Source organism: Drosophila guanche, unplaced genomic scaffold, assembly GCF_900245975.1.
Source record: "Drosophila guanche unplaced genomic scaffold, DGUA_6, whole genome shotgun sequence".
NCBI lineage: Eukaryota > Metazoa > Arthropoda > Insecta > Diptera > Drosophilidae > Drosophila > Drosophila guanche.
Window position 1 is genome coordinate 4,863,673 of NW_022995750.1, and position 16,289 is coordinate 4,879,961.

General features: G+C 46.9%; 6 protein-coding genes across 7 annotated transcripts; 2 read left to right on the forward strand and 4 right to left on the reverse strand.

Moving 5' to 3' along the window:
- Positions 1 to 2,192: 2,192 nt before the first annotated feature.
- LOC117586760 (eukaryotic translation initiation factor 2-alpha kinase) lies at positions 2,193 to 7,301 on the reverse strand. Of its 2 annotated transcripts, none has more exons than XM_034277070.1 (4): positions 7,007 to 7,301; positions 5,339 to 6,089; positions 4,118 to 5,272; positions 2,193 to 4,058 (listed from the first exon to the last, which is right to left on the reverse strand). In XM_034277070.1, the coding sequence occupies exons 1-4, from the start codon at positions 7,219 to 7,221 to the stop codon at positions 2,658 to 2,660; spliced, it is 3,522 nt and encodes a 1,173-aa protein (XP_034132961.1). In that variant the 5' UTR covers positions 7,222 to 7,301; the 3' UTR covers positions 2,193 to 2,657. The 2 variants fall into 2 exon arrangements, with proteins under 2 accessions (XP_034132961.1, XP_034132962.1); XM_034277071.1 differs by lacking the exon at positions 7,007 to 7,301 and adding an exon at positions 6,630 to 6,801.
- Positions 7,302 to 8,048: 747 nt separating this feature from the next.
- Positions 8,049 to 9,078, reverse strand: LOC117586761 (60S ribosomal protein L35a). Its single transcript, XM_034277072.1, has 4 exons — positions 9,015 to 9,078; positions 8,504 to 8,732; positions 8,214 to 8,441; positions 8,049 to 8,149 (listed from the first exon to the last, which is right to left on the reverse strand). Exons 2-4 carry the CDS (start codon positions 8,723 to 8,725, stop codon positions 8,126 to 8,128), a joined length of 474 nt encoding a protein of 157 aa, XP_034132963.1. The 5' UTR covers positions 8,726 to 8,732; positions 9,015 to 9,078; the 3' UTR covers positions 8,049 to 8,125.
- A 474-nt stretch (positions 9,079 to 9,552) lies between these two features.
- LOC117586575 (polymerase delta-interacting protein 2) lies at positions 9,553 to 11,411 on the forward strand. Its single transcript, XM_034276740.1, has 4 exons — positions 9,553 to 9,887; positions 9,990 to 10,434; positions 10,493 to 10,834; positions 10,891 to 11,411. Exons 1-4 carry the CDS (start codon positions 9,778 to 9,780, stop codon positions 11,260 to 11,262), a joined length of 1,269 nt encoding a protein of 422 aa, XP_034132631.1. The 5' UTR covers positions 9,553 to 9,777; the 3' UTR covers positions 11,263 to 11,411.
- On the reverse strand, positions 11,311 to 12,501 carry LOC117586577 (39S ribosomal protein L44, mitochondrial). Its single transcript, XM_034276742.1, has 2 exons — positions 12,379 to 12,501; positions 11,311 to 12,324 (listed from the first exon to the last, which is right to left on the reverse strand). Exons 1-2 carry the CDS (start codon positions 12,443 to 12,445, stop codon positions 11,426 to 11,428), a joined length of 966 nt encoding a protein of 321 aa, XP_034132633.1. The 5' UTR covers positions 12,446 to 12,501; the 3' UTR covers positions 11,311 to 11,425.
- Positions 12,502 to 12,697: 196 nt separating this feature from the next.
- LOC117586576 (SWI/SNF-related matrix-associated actin-dependent regulator of chromatin subfamily B member 1) lies at positions 12,698 to 14,098 on the forward strand. The gene is made up of 2 exons (XM_034276741.1): positions 12,698 to 13,100; positions 13,162 to 14,098. The coding sequence occupies exons 1-2, from the start codon at positions 12,829 to 12,831 to the stop codon at positions 14,000 to 14,002; spliced, it is 1,113 nt and encodes a 370-aa protein (XP_034132632.1). The 5' UTR covers positions 12,698 to 12,828; the 3' UTR covers positions 14,003 to 14,098.
- Positions 14,081 to 15,894, reverse strand: LOC117586574 (histone deacetylase 3). The gene is made up of 3 exons (XM_034276739.1): positions 15,455 to 15,894; positions 15,303 to 15,391; positions 14,081 to 15,244 (listed from the first exon to the last, which is right to left on the reverse strand). Exons 1-3 carry the CDS (start codon positions 15,610 to 15,612, stop codon positions 14,181 to 14,183), a joined length of 1,311 nt encoding a protein of 436 aa, XP_034132630.1. The 5' UTR covers positions 15,613 to 15,894; the 3' UTR covers positions 14,081 to 14,180.
- Positions 15,895 to 16,289: the final 395 nt, after the last annotated feature.

Below are 16,289 nucleotides of genomic sequence, written 5' to 3' on the forward strand. Positions count from 1 at the left end.
GCCTTAAGACAAAAAAACAGAACAACCGATACACACATCCAAACTAAGAGAATTATAACTTGATTAAAACGCACAAAATACCGACGATTGTGTTAATATTTTTAGTGATAGCGGCCTAATCCATACCATACCCAAAATATGTTCAACCTTAGGCTAGAAATAAGGGATAAGGTGCAACAGCAGGTGTTTTGTGTAGCGTAGTGGCGTAGAGGCAAAATGTTAGTTAGTTAGGTAACGTACGTACATATATCACTCTATCTGTTGGACACCGCCTAGGTAGCTGATTTCACTGCGAGTCTACTACGTAATAAATACATACCACACAGAACCGATCTCTTTCTTTACCTCAAGCAGCAACAAACTCAAAGCAACTCAAAAGAAAAGCAATCAAGGCTGACTTTGTACATAGAGATTTCAAACAAAATGATCTATGCGAATATATGCTATGAACCTACTTTTACTGCAATATAAGTGTTAATGGGTGGTGAACGGAACTATTGTAGTTACGTACGTATACGTATACATAAATAATTCTAAATCTAACTGATATTCAAAGTAGATAACTGGGCGCACTGCCAAAGTTGGTTCCACTCCCAGTTGAGTGTTCGATTAAGATTATAGGACGTACTCGTAATTAAGTAGAACAAAAACCAAAATGGAAAACAAATTTTTAGAACTTATTTGAAGGGTAAACAATGCAATGGCGATAATAAAACACACATTAAATGATACAACATTTAAAACAAAATACTGTTAATAAATAGAATACAAATACAAATTCCATAATTGTATCTTTGATAAAGGACATACATACGTACACAAACACATATATTGTTAACAAATCATTGTCAAATGTGGCTTAAGTTGCTTACTTGTAAATCCCCATTTTTCAATGCCAAAAAGGATTCATATTTCGTTCACCAGCACTGTACTGATCCCAGCAACAGTCTGTCTCTTTATCCTCAACAAGTAAGCAAACGACAAGCACTAACATGGACACATTGATATGATATATATCCATATACATATATACGAGTAAATCTAAATATAATTGTATGTATTTGGTTCGAGTTTTTGCCTTTGATTTTCAACATTTACGGATTCGTCAAAATGGCTGTTAATTTTTGGAAAATAATAAAAATGCTAAACGCTAAAACAGTTGAAAGGAAATTAAACAATAATTAAAAGAAAACGCAACAATTGTTGAATTTTTGTAAGTTTAAGCAACGCCTTGCCCCTGCAACCGAATGTAGCAAGTGGAATCGGAAAATATTCATACAAATATAAGTGTAGCAATATGTAATAAAAAATAATAAATAAAATCTAAACATTTAAATAATGTATTGATAAATCAAATGCTTCAGCCGCTTGTTGTTTGTTCAGAGCCATATAAGTTAAGTGAAAGCAGCAGCAGCTAAATTTAGATGCCTATTATTACAAAAATGCATAATATTGAAACGGATCTCTGTTACATTTTTGTAAATCAAATGCAATGAAGCGTAGAAAACAAATGTTTAATCGGAAAGAAGCTCGCAAACGCACCGAAAACCTAAATGTTAAGCAATTTAATATACATATAAAAACCGAACAAAAATAAAAAGAAAAGCCCCATCCCGAATATTGTCTACAAACAAATTGTGCTCAGTGTGCACCGGCAGTGTACTTACCGATGATGAATATTCGACGACTAATCGTTAGAACTGTAGAGAAAGTTTTTGGAAAATGCGCAAAAAGACGCCAATAAACACACAAAATAAAGTGATACAAAATATGAATGTGGAGTTTATCTTTTATTTAAACGTCTTTGCTCTAGGACTGTAAACGCACAAGCGAATGCTGCTTGATGGCAATTCGAACATATATTATGTAATGCTGAACTTATATTTATTAAAGTATCTCCAGGTTAACATTTGTTGAATTAGGGTATTCTTAATTATGCGCGTTAACAAGATGATGCGTGACTGACTGAGTACGAGTGGCGACTTCGACTGATCTCTTATTCTCGCTATCGGCTCTCTGAGAGAAAATTGATTCTGTTTAGCTCCTGCCCACTGCTGATTACAATAAAGCGCCCGATCCCCTTGGAAATACCAAACCGGACCTGTATTTCTGTAGACAATCACCTGACAATGTCATGTCATTAATAACATCAATTCATCATTATCGCTGTCGACAATTAGAAAACATTTCCATTGTTTGTATTTTTAAACATTTTTATTTCTTCTTATCGCCTAGATCTCTAAAAACAAACTTTCGCATTAGCTGATACGGCGCTACTTCGGTAGAAACAAACTTGGACAAACAATTTGAGGCGGGGCACAACTCAATCGTAAATCGTGTATCATAAACTTATTCTAGCGACTTTTTTTGGGAGTACATCAATGTGTATATTTATCATAAGTCTTATAAACAAAAGCACTTTGCGACACGCAAGAGTTTTAAAAGGTGAACGTAATACAAAACCTATTAAATATAATGTTACCAAATAAATTATTCTCTGACTTTGTGGTTGTGTCCGAGGTCTGCGGACGAGGCATAGCCAGGTGAGTGGATGATTAAAACAGAAACGGCGATGGGACACTTTTGGTAAATACATAACTTACAAACGAAATGTTAACAGATGACTGAAATTGGTTTCTGCCTCGGGCCGTCGTCTATCACTTATGCTGCTGATTCTGCTGATGATCGCTGGAGCTGCTGAAGGTACGGCTGCGACTCAGGCGACGAGCTGCCTCAGCCAGAGCCGCCTGCTCTGTGCGTCCGTCTGCCAGGTGGTCTGGCAGTCTCAGAATGTCGTGCAGCTGATTCTTCAGCTGCTTCGTCTGTGGCCGCTGATCTGGATTGGCGGACAACATTTGCTGGAGCAGCTCATACTGACCGGGGTAATTGTTGGCAAAGTCGTTCGGGTACTGTCCCTCTCGCAGCCCACGAAGTGTCTTGATGCGCTCCATTTCGGTGCAGAAGTACACATGAAGCTCAAAGAAGATCAGTCCCAACGAATAGATATCCACCCTGTAGTCGTAGTGCCGACCCAGGAGCTGCTCCGGCGACATGTACAGGTGGGTGCCGACCTGCTGTGTGTGCCGGGCACAGGATGGCAGTCCACTCTCATCGCCACATTTGGCTACCAGATTGGGTATGTCCGCCATGTCAGTGACCAGGCCAAAATCTCCAATTTTAATTTTTCCATCCTGCGAGAAGAATATATTGCTTGGCTTCAGATCACGGTGAATGAGACCCTTCAGGTGCACATAGTCCACCGCATCCACAATCTGATGGAAGATGTCGGCAATATGCGACGCCCGAGCGTCAGTTCGATTCTCCCGCAGCCAGTCGCGCAGACTTTCTTTGCGGCACAGCTGCATCTGGATGTAGAGGTAAACCTTGCTAGGCTTGGCCACCACTCCATTCTGCATGGTGGCACTCGGTGGAGTGCCATGGCTGCCATTTGGGTAATGATTGTGATTGTGATTCTGGGCCAGGGCCAGGGTGAGTGGCTTCTTGCGGAGCCTATCCGAATCCCCAGCATCGTCGCTGGCGTTGCCCTTGGAGCGTACGGATTCGATTTGAAAAGAGTTCGACACCAGCTGATGCTGCGAGTAGTTAATGTTCTTCAAATCAAACGAAGCAGAATGGATATCAATAGACACGGAGCTGCCATGCAGTGGTCCTACCCTCTTACTCTCATCATCTTCATCATCCTCTTCATTATCATCCTCCTCATCCTGATCGCCTGCTCGCATAGCTGCCGACTGCGACTCACTGCGAAACTCAATAAGAGAATCCTCCTCCTCATCATCATCGTCATACTCCTTGATGTTCCTGAGTCCGCTGGTATCGACATTGCCGTGAAAATCATGGCTACAGGCTGTGCTATTGGCCGCATCCGAGACCCAGGACAGAAGCTGCTGATGCCGTTTCTCCTTCAATTGATCGGCTAGGGAGGGCAGTGTGCTCTCGTCGGGCGTTTCGATTTGTATGGAAGTGGAGAGCTCGTGAGCCAGCAGCTTGCGATCTTCCTCCTCCTGCCAACCAGTTGGCGGGGTCTCCGTCCAGGACTGCAAACAAATTAAACGATTATAATCTCTTCTCTGATTACACACGAAGGATAACTCACATGAAAGTAACGCACAATATTGTGGTGCTCACAGCTGGCAAGAGTGCGGGCCTCACGCAACACCCTCTGCCGGGATGACTCCTTGTTGGGCAGCGTAATCCGCTTGACGGCATAGTGATTCTCATCCAGCTTATTCTTGGCCTCGAACACCACACCGAAGCCGCCGCGACCAAGGCATGTCATCAGCTCAAAATCGGTCTGGAAACGTGAGGTGTAATGCTCACCCGAGTGTGTGGTGGACTCGGATAGCGAACGCTGAGTAATTCCGCTGCTCGGAAAGCTAAAACGATTGCCAGCACGCTGCAGCTGCTGATGATGATGTGACATTGGCACAACGGGTCCGAGCAGAGCCCGGGTGGAAGCCTCAGTAGCCTCGATGGCTGTCTGAACCGGCACATGCCGTTCAATCACCAAATACTCCCGTTCCACACGCTGATTTCGCTGTCCCATGAAGATGTTTAGAATAACCGCAGAGGTGAAGGCAATCACCACAATCTCCTTCCACCAGAACCACAGCGAGAGGATCACAACCTTCACAGGAGCATCGATATCGTCCAGGCTAAAGCCAACATCATCATTGATGCTGTGATTGCTGCCCGAAGACGAAGGTGGCGCCTCAATGGCGGGCAGTCCAGTGGGTGTCTCGTTCGTGCCACACTCCGCCGGTTGCTCCAGCTCGTTGGATCCAGTGAAGAAGTAATATCCATTGCCATTCACAAACTCCGAGGCATTCAGCACAGACTGGGCGGCCACAGCAAAATTCTGATCATCATATGGCACCAGCTCGTTTCCTTGCGTTGGCGGCTCCTCCCCAATCACTTCGGGATTTATCTGATCCGCCTGGAAGATCACCAGGGAATGGCTACTGGCTGCTATCGGCTTCCAGGGTATCTTTGGCATGAGACTGGTATCGCCTGTCAGCTGCTGGTATACCTGCGTCTGGTCCATTATCTCCTGTCGCAGTCGGATCGACTCCTGGATGTACAGCTGCTTGTCATACATTCCGAGATAGATGGAGGGCGCGCTGGATGGTCTGTTGTTGGGTATCTCGTCCTGATCCTGGTCCCACAGCCACTGGGCCGAGCTGAACAAATCAATGGCCTTCAGTTCATCGTCGGCATTGGTGTTCCAGGCACTCACAATGGGATGATCGAACTGGAAAGGCACGATCATAAGATTGGCTTATAAATGGGCTTGCTCAGACTGTGATCCGACACTCACCTTATACTTCCAGAGCATGTCATGGGGATTGCTCTTGCTGAAGGCGCAGATGATGCCCTCTGGCACCACTACTTTGATGTCCACATCCAGAACGGCCAGTTCCAGCTCGTCGCGTGGCTTGATATGGCACTCTGAGGCCCGCACCATGTCCAGCTCGTGCTGTCCGACACTAAAATTCCAGCGTTCCATGCCAGTGCGGGATTCCACGGCTCTCACAGTCTGCGTTTGCCGGCGCACCACAATGACATCGTCCAGAAGCGGATCATGGGCCACAATATAGCCAGCCTCATCTCTAATGTGGTCATCATCATCATCAGCCGCGTCGGCAGGCAACGGCTCTTCCTTGAGGTCCTCGATGGTGTCGTTAATGGCGCGACCCTCGGCCGTGACATTTACACAGCCATTGATGGAGCATTCGTAGAGCAGTTGACCGGTACGGGCAGAGACGCCATATGTGCGGGTCTCCTTGCCGCCCGATATGACCAGATCATCGCTAAACTTGGCACTGGAACTAAGCAAATGTTCCGCTGTAATGGGTATGGGATCTATGGAGTCGCCATCGAATTTGTATATCCCACCACTGAGCGAGGGAATCATGCGAACGAATTGCCCATTGTTAGTGAGCTCCAGGCGGTGGATGCTCGAGGAGATCAGTGGTCCAGGTCCAGTGAGCACACTCCAGCGCAGCTTCCCCGACTTGGCTATATCCAAGGCGCTCAAACGCCCATCTAGTGTTGTTATGTAGAGTAGTCTGTGCAGGAGACAAGAAAACTGCGATTAGCTTTTGTTCAAGTAGGAAAAACAACAAGTCAAGTCCCTGACCTAATCAACAGATTCACTCTTATCGCCAATTGATTTATTTAATGTTAAATCAAATGATTGCATCATTTAAAGAAAGTACACCGCATGGATATCCGTTATTATCCGTTCGAAATGGTCACACTGTCAGCTGGTATGCGGGAGAGGGGGAGCACAGCTGATGCGGTGCCAAAAAAAACCAACAAGTGGTTTGGCCCCTATTTCTCTGCGCGCCATCTCGCTCGCACACACGGAAGAGACGAAAATGGCGCCCTCCAAATGTAGCGCAAAGCAAACGCAAGAATGGTGAAATTCGAAATGTTTTAAACAAACTCGCACTCGCAGAAAGCACAACAAAAATAAACGAAACGAAACCCGTTTCATATTGTGTGCATAACTAGCATATCGTACATCTCAGCCGTATCTTTTGACTAGCACAAACAAAAACGCTAGACTAAAAACAGTTGACTTTTTTCTATTGCACATGACTCACCGCATGCTTGATAAGGTGCGTTCCCTGATTACTACTGTTTTAGCGTAATTAGAGGGTCAACAGATATTTTCATAGGGATGAGCGGTTGGCCTTGAGCCAATTGGATATTCTAACGAAATAAACTCGACCAAAACACTAAATTTTCTCTGCCTCTCATTAGGGTTTCGTTTTAGGCGCAGTCAACACGAATTTTTCCAATAGTTTAGTCAAAAATAAACATAATTTTTTCAATATTTGCCTAGCTGCTTTTGCTTTTTTTCACTTGCACTGCACTCTGGGTGGTGACTGCGGTGTAGAGCGAACATTCGAGAACATTTTCTTTAGAATGCGTATGGAAAAGGTCACACACACAACACTTGGCCCCTGCTTCTTCTTACCGCCGTCCGATCCGGCGGTCGTCTCGCTCCACACAGTGCGTAAGGGCCGGTGGGGGATGGGAGCCCGCCTGCTGGAGTTCCGAATCTGTTCCCGCTCCTGCTGCCGCTGACGAAGGTACCAATGCCGCCACAATCGATGTGATCATGGTCAGCTGGAGGATCAGGTTGCGTCGACGTTGCGTGAAGACACCATTCAGTCCATCCTGTATGCCCATTATACGTACATATACGTAAGTTCTGATGATTTGTGTTAGTGTTCTTGGGTGTTTATGGAATGTATAAATTAGGTATTAATTGGCTTGTGCAACGGTGACGTGTTGACGCGAATTTGGTCGTTGGTGGTGTAACAGCAGCAGCAGGAGCACCCATCAAAGTCGGCTCACATTTCCTCATAACTTCCCGGCGCGCACAACAAAATTAAATGTTTATTTTTACATATAATTGTATTATAAAATAAAACATTTGATTTTAAATAATTTTTTTGTTTTCGTTCCTACCCGCAACACGCTGCTGTGCAGTGTGACCCGATTTTTACTGTCTGAAAATACCATTTTTGACGCAAATGAAGTCTAGATTTCGTCATTGCTGAAAAATACTAAGAAAATACCACGGAAGACTGAATGAGAACCTGGAGCACCGGGTCCAAATTAGAATGTGAAGATTGAACCCCCTTAAAATTAAGGCATTCCGAATCCCCCAACACCATTAGCTTTTAGGCGTAAGTATCGTAATAAGTGCTTATTTAAGCTTCATTATGTCACCTAAGACGCCACAAGAGATGCAGTTTAGCTAAAAATGCGGTTCTCCTTTTCGGAACAATTCTAAGAATCCATTCACAAAAACGGAGCAACACGACGAATTACTAGTGTGGTTGATCCAATCTAACCAGAAAACGGTTCATTGATTTTTTGGGGTTTTAAAGCCAAGTCCAGTAATATTCCTCCTGACCGAACAATTTCATAGTTCCGCAGTAATCTAAAATATCCATCCATGGGAGCATACCGAAGCTATCGATGTAGTTGATCCCAAGTTTGAGTTGTAATTAAATTTAAATTGTTTCATTTATTATAAAACGGATTTTTTTTACTCTGCAGGTCAATTAATTAAGTTGTTTTTAACTTAAATCCTTGATGGGTAAAGCATCTGCAATGGAAACAACACTCGTTAATGATGGGGAAAGAAAGATTTCGTTTGTGGGTAAACTTACAATGCGAATGCGGTGTCCCATGGCATGACCGGGCAGATTCCTGTTGAAACGGGCACGGACAGCGCCAGTGTTGCCATGAATGCGGATAACCTTGCCCCAGACGGCGCGGACGCGGGTCTTGCGCTCAGGATGCTGTGGCACGCACTTCTTGGTCTCTGCCTTATAGACGTAGACGCAACGCTTGCCAACATAGAAATCGCCATGCTCCTTGCGGCGGGCGCCCTCAATCTGAAATGAAGAGATTACACTTTACATTGGAATCTTCTTGAACCGAAATGTGATGGACCTACCTTGAGGATAGCCTGGTTCTCGTGCTGGTTCCTCAGACCGCGCTTGTAGCCGGTGAAGACAGCCTTGGCAAACAGACGACCGTGACGCTTGTACTTCTTGGCGGACACCTTAGCCTCCGTGGTGGCGGCCTTCTCGGCCTTTGGTGCCTTGGCGGCCTTAGGAGCCTTCTGGGCCTTGGCGGCCTTGGGCGCAGCAGCAGACTTGGCTTGTGTGTCGGCCATGGCTTAACTGTAGGAGCAGACAATTCCATGATTAAAACATGCACAAAACTGTGTAACATTCACAACTAGTATTGTTGGCCTATACTGTGGCTGTGGCACTGGGCATTTGTTTTGGTTATTTCATCCACAGACATCGCACAGCTAATCACATATTAGGCGCACAATAACTGTCTGCCAACATAGCACACATATCCACACAGTCTTTCGAGGCACTATTTCTCAAATTTACATGCATTTTCATGTATATATTTGCATTATTTTGTGGGCTACGAAAAAATCGCGTACGTACCGGAAATATGTCAAATGGCGGAAAGAGGGAGAAGTGTGACCGACGGTGTCAACATGGAATTATCGATCAAATATACCAACAGACCCGCGGAAATATACCAAAATATACCGTATTATTTTTAAAATATACCGTAAATATACCGAGAATTGCATCTTCCCCAATGCAGCAGGGCAGTTCTTCAGTGCTGCTTTCATGTCATCGAATTGCTCAACGAATCGATAAGAAAATTAATTAACTTAATTAATATAATCATGAAATGGAACAGACCTTGTAGTTAAATTTTCTGCAATTTTTTCAAGTATGCACATATCGAAGACAAATAATTAAAACGGCAGATTAATGACTTTGAAGGAAACCCTTAAGCATGGGGGGTTTTAATAAAATTAATATAAATAATGTTATGAGACGATTTCAATTTTTAATTGTTCTGCCATCACGCAAGCCAACTGCAAAATATTAAAATTCCATGGCACCCGGAAAATAGTCTATCGATATCGAAAAAGTATAATCGAGTGTATTTTTTTCTCTACCGAAAACAAATCAAAATTTTCATAACAATGTCGAAATCTGGATAAATTTTAGAATTTAGAATATAAAATTTAAAGCACATGTACACCCAAAAAGCCAAAGGACAACGAGCATAAAGCGCCCGCATAGTCGGCCAAATCATTGCATAAAGCAGTTTTGTTTGCTCTTGGTCCCCTCCTCCTTCGGGGCTGCTGCACTCTTTCCGCTGTGATCTGTGAATTTTGAATGAATTGAGATGGGTCTGCTAATGCAAGTGTTCCAATGGGAGAGACGGTGGCATCTACTCCAGAGATGCGATATACTGCTGAAGCGCGGCATCAAGAAGAATGCGGCATATCCAACCAAGTGAGTCCTTGCTTCGTGGGGGAGGCAGGCAGCAGGCTAGCCTTCTGTGGTTTGTTTCTCCCACCAAAAAATCATTATTGCATAATCCAAATTGTTTTGCAGGCTTGCGGAAGTGGGACGGCTGGTGGAGGCCAAGGACGATAAATACGAGACCGGACAGGTCTTTCTGCATCGCATCTTTGGCTACCGTGGCGTGATACTCTTTCCATGGACAGCCCGCGTCTACGACCGTGATCTGCACAATCCCAGCAAGATCAATGCATCGACAACAGCGACAGCCACGGCGTCGGCCACTCCGCCCCAAGAACAACGAACCAAAGATTCTTCGCTCAGAGCTAAGCCAACATCTGCAACGTCGTCGCCATCGCTTCAGCCAGTCGATGTTGCCTGGACGGGGCCACAGACCGCTGGCAGCCGTACCGAAAGTACCACCAGCTTGGGTACCGCCAAGACAACGACCCACACTCAGGTGGACACCAAAGAGGTGCGGGGCAAAGTGCAAACCTTCTATCAGGTGCTTATCGACACAAGGGATTGCCCGCACATCGTAAGACCATTAATTAAGCCTCGAAACTACTAGAATTTAATATGACTTGTCTTTGCAGCGTGCGCAAACGGAAGCTGTAACCTTTCTGGGGAATCAGGACTCCAATCGCAGCCTGTATGCCATACCCGGCTTGGACTATGTGGCGCACGAGGACATCATGCCCTATAGCTCCACCGAAAAGCAGCCCCTGCAGCATGAATTATTCGACAAGTTCCTGGTGCCTGCCCCGGAATCGGATCCACCGTTTGCGGGACAGGAAACGCTGAAGGCCTGGCAGGAGAAGAACCATCCCTGGCTGGACATGAGCGATGTGCACAAGGAGACGACGGAGAATGTACGAATCACCGTGATTCCATTCTATATGGGCTGCAGGGAGACGCCAGCCAGCTCCGTCTATTGGGTAACGTCAATTCAGTAGGTTGAAGTCCAATCTTTAATCCTTATCCCTCTCTTAAGTGGCGCTACTGCATCCGTCTGGAGAACTTGGGCGAGCTGAGCGTGCAGTTGCGCGAACGTCATTGGCGCATATTCTCCCTGTCGGGCACTCTGGAGACGGTGCGTGGCCGCGGCGTGGTGGGGCAGGAGCCCATACTCAGCCCGCGTCTGCCTGCTTTCCAGTACAGCAGTCATGTCAGCCTGCAGGCGCCCAGTGGGCATATGTGGGGCACCTTTCGGCTGGAGCGTGAGGACGGTTACTCCTTTGACTGCAAGATTCCGCCATTCTCGCTGGAAAGCAAGCCGGATGACATCAGTCCACCTGCCTCAAGTACGCCCACCGGCACGGGACATCCGGAGGAGTACGACAAGAAGCGCGACGATACCCACTAATTAACGGGGCGTGGTAGCGCCCACAAATGTTGTTGAGCCGTAGTTAAATGATTTTAAAGACACAATCTTATTTTGACGCCCATTCAGAAAGTACATGTGGATAGTGCAAATTACATTAATCAACAAAGAGGCAATAATGCAGAACATCAGCCCAAGTCTCCTCTTAGCCTAAACGCACATTTTTCGTCTCCACCTGTAGGCCAAAGTCAAAGGGCCTGCGATTGTCGTGGATATCGAAGAGACTTTGCAGCGCATCCAGTGCCGCCGTCTCTGTAGCTGTTGGCACATCCTCGCCGAAGCCCTTGCCCAGCAGCTGGCGATTCGCGTAGATGCCCACCTGATAGGCAGCCAAAACTGTGTTCTTGCCACAGTCCCCCAGCAGACGGGGCTCCACTTCTCCCAGTTTACGCTGCTGGCAGATCTCGTCTAGCAATTGCAGTGGCTGCTTGGGTGTCCACAGATCCAGCAAGTCTTTCTGATTCAGTTGCGTGCAGATAAAGTCTCTGACGAACAGGAAGGCTCGCTCCACGCCACTGGAATCTGCCAGAGCTCCAATCACCGCCTGAAGGGATTCGGCCAGGCTCTCGGGGGAAGGCGGGTATTCTGTAGTGAAGATGAGATCTTTGGTTCCCAGATGCGACGACACATGGGCCAAAGTCTCTGTGCTCAGCAAATAGCTGGCAATGGCATCCTGTCCCTCCTTTGGAACCTTTGGCAGTGACTGTTTCAGAAAGGCCTCCACATAGGCCCTGGCAATGTGGGCACCCTTCTTGGCCAGCTGCTGATTATCGGCTATTTTTAGGTCCACTTCTTCAATGCCAAGTTTTCGCTGCTTCTCCTCCTCCTGGTGCGCATACGACCGTTGTGTGAATGCCTCCTGCAGCAGCGGCAACTCAAAGTTCTCTCCCAGTCGCTTGCCAAAGGCAAACAGCTCCGAACGGTAGTTCCACTCCACAAAGCCGGCGCGTGGCTCCGGCTTCTGGGGTCCCTGTTTCTGTTGGCGATGGGCGAGCTCACGTAACGTCGGCGCAACCCAGCGCTTAATGTGACGGCGTGCTTCCACTGCCAAAATAAACATGATTACTGTATAAGATCGCTCCTATCGAATAGACATACCTGTGCGCACACTATTAAGTGGCCTGGCAAGCACCAGTACACCGGCTACACATCGAAAAAATGACATTTTTAAGGAAAAATAAACAATTAATTAACTGCAGTGTGACCGCCAGCAATGTGACCGCGGAATTATCGATAGAACATACCGGCCCACCCTTAAAATATACCGAAATAAACCTTTTCATTTTCATAATATACCGTATATCCTATAACATTTTCCTCGATTTTCTTTTCCACCCTGGTGACCGATGAAATATACCGTCCGACCCTTAGAAGTATACTTTCCAACAGCACTTTCCAACACTTATGTAAAAGACGCCATGTCCATATGCCTGTGTGTGTGTTTGTTTGTGTATGCGGCATGAAAAATTCTGGTCTGGTCTGAAAATTTGCAAATTCAACCATAAATAAGAAGAAACCAAGACTGCTGATTTTCCAAGTAAACTCAAGATGGCTCTGCAGACATACGGTGATAAGCCGGTGGCCTTCCAACTGGAGGAGGGAGGCGAATACTACTATGTGGGCTCCGAGGTGGGCAACTACATGCGACACTTCCGCGGCATTCTCTACAAGAAGTATCCGGGTATGACGCGCATTGTCCTGTCCAATGAGGAGCGCAAGCGACTGGCCGACTCTGGCCTTAGCTCACACATATTGGCCAGCTCCGTCTCGTTGCTGCGAGCGGTCGAAGTGGATGACATTATGGCTGGCAACGACGAGAAGTAAGTTGGCGGAGCCCACCCAGACATAATCTGAGACTACTTTAATGCTTGCTCGTTCCAGATATCGTGCCGTCTCGGTAAACACCTCCGACACGCCAGTGCCGCGTGAGAGCAAGTCCAAAAAGCAGCCGCAGTATGTTCCCACGATGCCCAACTCGAGTCACTTAGATGCCGTGCCGCAGGCCACGCCCATCAACCGGAATCGAGTGCACACCAAGAAGGTGCGCACCTTCCCCATGTGCTTTGACGACACGGACCCGACGGCGAGCCTGGAGAATGCGGCACAGAAGGAATGCCTGGTCCCCATACGATTGGACATGGAGCTGGAGGGACAGAAGCTGCGCGACACCTTCACCTGGAACAAAAACGAGAGCATGATCACGCCCGAGCAGTTTGCCGAAGTACTCTGTGATGATCTGGACCTTAATCCCCTGCCCTTTGTGCCGGCCATCGCTCAGGCCATCCGGCAGCAGATCGAGGCCTTCCCCAACGATCCGCCCATCCTGGAGGAGAGCTGCGACCAGCGTGTCATAGTCAAGCTCAACATACACGTGGGCAACACCTCGCTCGTCGACCAGGTCGAGTGGGACATGTCCGAGAAGAACAACAATCCGGAGGAATTTGCCATCAAGCTCTGCGCCGAACTGGGATTGGGTGGAGAGTTCGTGACGGCCATAGCATATAGTATACGTGGCCAGCTATCGTGGCACTGTCGCACATACGCCTTCAGCGAGGCACCCCTGTCCACCATCGATGTGCCGTTCCGGAATCCCAGCGATGCGGATGCGTGGGCCCCATTCCTAGAGACGCTAACCGATGCCGAGATGGAGAAGAAGATACGAGATCAGGACAGAAATACACGTCGTATGCGACGACTGGCCAACACCACAACCGGTTGGTGATTGATTATCCACGAGCAAATCCTAAACTTAATATTATAATTATCTCCGGCAATCCCCGAACTCAAATACACGTGTGTCTGTCGATTTTAAAATCTACTCGGTAGTCTGTTAATTTAGTATTACTGTGGTTGTTCTGGACTTATTCGGCATCCTTAGACTAGCACATAATTAAGTTAATTCAACTCTCCGCTGAATCAGGCTTGTCCTGATCCTGATCTCCATCGTAGAACTCATTCTTTGCCTCCACACTTTTGTCATCATCGGTTTGAGATATCCGTACGTCGGGATCCGTTTCCTCCTTGTTGCGCAGCTCCTCGATATCCATATCGGGCGGCGTCTGCACCATCTGTACGCTAGGCGAGTGCTGGCACATTTTCAGGTTCTCATAGACATGCTTCACAATCATCTCCAAATACTGTTTCGAATTTGCATTGTCCTGCCGCGAATTAATCTCTGGATGAAGGGTGAAGTCTGGCCCGAAAAACTCGTAGTACTCCGTGACGGGCAGGTCGTTGTCAATGTCCTGGTCCACCAGCAACGAGGTCTCGTGTGTCCAGCATCGTGCCACGTTGCGTAGCGTATAGCCACCGCCACCCACCACCAAGGTCGGCACATTCAGTTCCTTCACAAACTTCACGCACTCGCCATGGCCGCGCGTGCTCAGCGAGAAGCAGCCCAGCCGATCACCAGCCAGTGAGTCTGCGCCGCACTGCAGCACGATTGCCGTGGGCCGATAGAAGTCCATGATGGCTGAGATGATCGGCTTGAAGACCTGGAAGTAGCTCTGATCATCAATGCCCTCCTTGAGCGGCACGTTCACGCTGTAGTATCGACCAGACTCCGCTCCCAGCTCATACATGTCGCCCGTGCCGGGAAAGAAGTAGTTCCCATACTTGTGAAACGACGCCGTCATCACCCGATCCGTAAGATAAAATGCCTCCTGCACCCCATCGCCATGGTGCACGTCGATGTCTATGTACAACACACGCGGATGGTACTTCAGCAGCTCCAGAATGCCAATCACAATGTCGTTTACATAGCAGAAACCGGATGCCTCGAACTTCTTGGCATGGTGTAGGCCGCCCGACCAGTTGATGCAGATGTCGCTATGATTGTGATTCAGCTTCTGGGCACCCTCCAGCGATGCGCCCGTGTACATGGCGCAAAAGTCAAAGAGGCCATCGAACACGGGGCAGTCCTCGCCCACACTAAAATGCGCCAGGTACTTGGTATACGCGACAGCTAAAAGAGAGCATAGAGCATTAATATTTGTCAGCTATTAGCCGAATTGTAAGCTTACAATTGCACTGAATGTTTTGCGGCGTGACTTGCTGCAGATAGGCTATGTACTCGTCGCTGTGAAACCGGAGCATGTCCTGGGCGCTGGCTCTGCAATTGGTGAGGGAAAGGATTAGTCTTCTCCACTTATCGCTGATAGTTTGTTTTACTCACTTGTACGGCCTGTAGATCTTCATTTTCTTGTCAAGACCATAGTTCATGACCAGACTATGGGTCACAGCCAGACGCTGTGGCTTCATCGGATGTCCCGCGCCATAATGAAAGTTACCTACATCGGCGTTGTAGAAGTAGGATACCCTTCGATCTGTCATCACTTGGGTTCTGGGGACGCTGCTGCTAATGCTGCTTTGCGGGGTGTACTAACTACTAATCGTAATCCAGGTCGACGCCGGGCAGCAGGTACGTTTTTGCATATAAAATTAAAACCAAAACAGCCACGATTAACAAGAGTCGTCGCGTGGTGTCGTATTCGCCCAACAGCATGCCGCCGTCACTTAACTACTAAAAAGATTCGATCTTAAACTGAAATAACTAATTAACGCGGCAAAAAACACGCTAGTAAATGACTTGTTAAAATGAAAACAACTTTGTGTTTAGTGTGACCGCGGATAAATATACCTTCTCATTTTAAAAATATACCGTAATATTAAATAATATTCCTAGATTTTGATGTTCTATTTAATATTACTAGCTAGTTAGGAGTCTCGGCACTAAAACTATAGTTTTATCCGATTTGTCAATCAATTCTCCACAATATTGGTTAGTTTTCACGACTAATATGTATTGGGTTGATTGCAAAGTTAGCTTCAACTTGAAAAGCAAATACCTTTGGATGAGCGCTTAGTCGATGTTTTGGTTTTCTTGTTGGCTCCGTCTTTCTCCGAATGGCCAATGTTTGGCTGTGCACGCTTCCCGGCGAATGGCAACATTTGTCAATAAGAAGAAGCACACGTCTGCCGCGCTTTCTTGGCCCCCAACCCAAACAAAA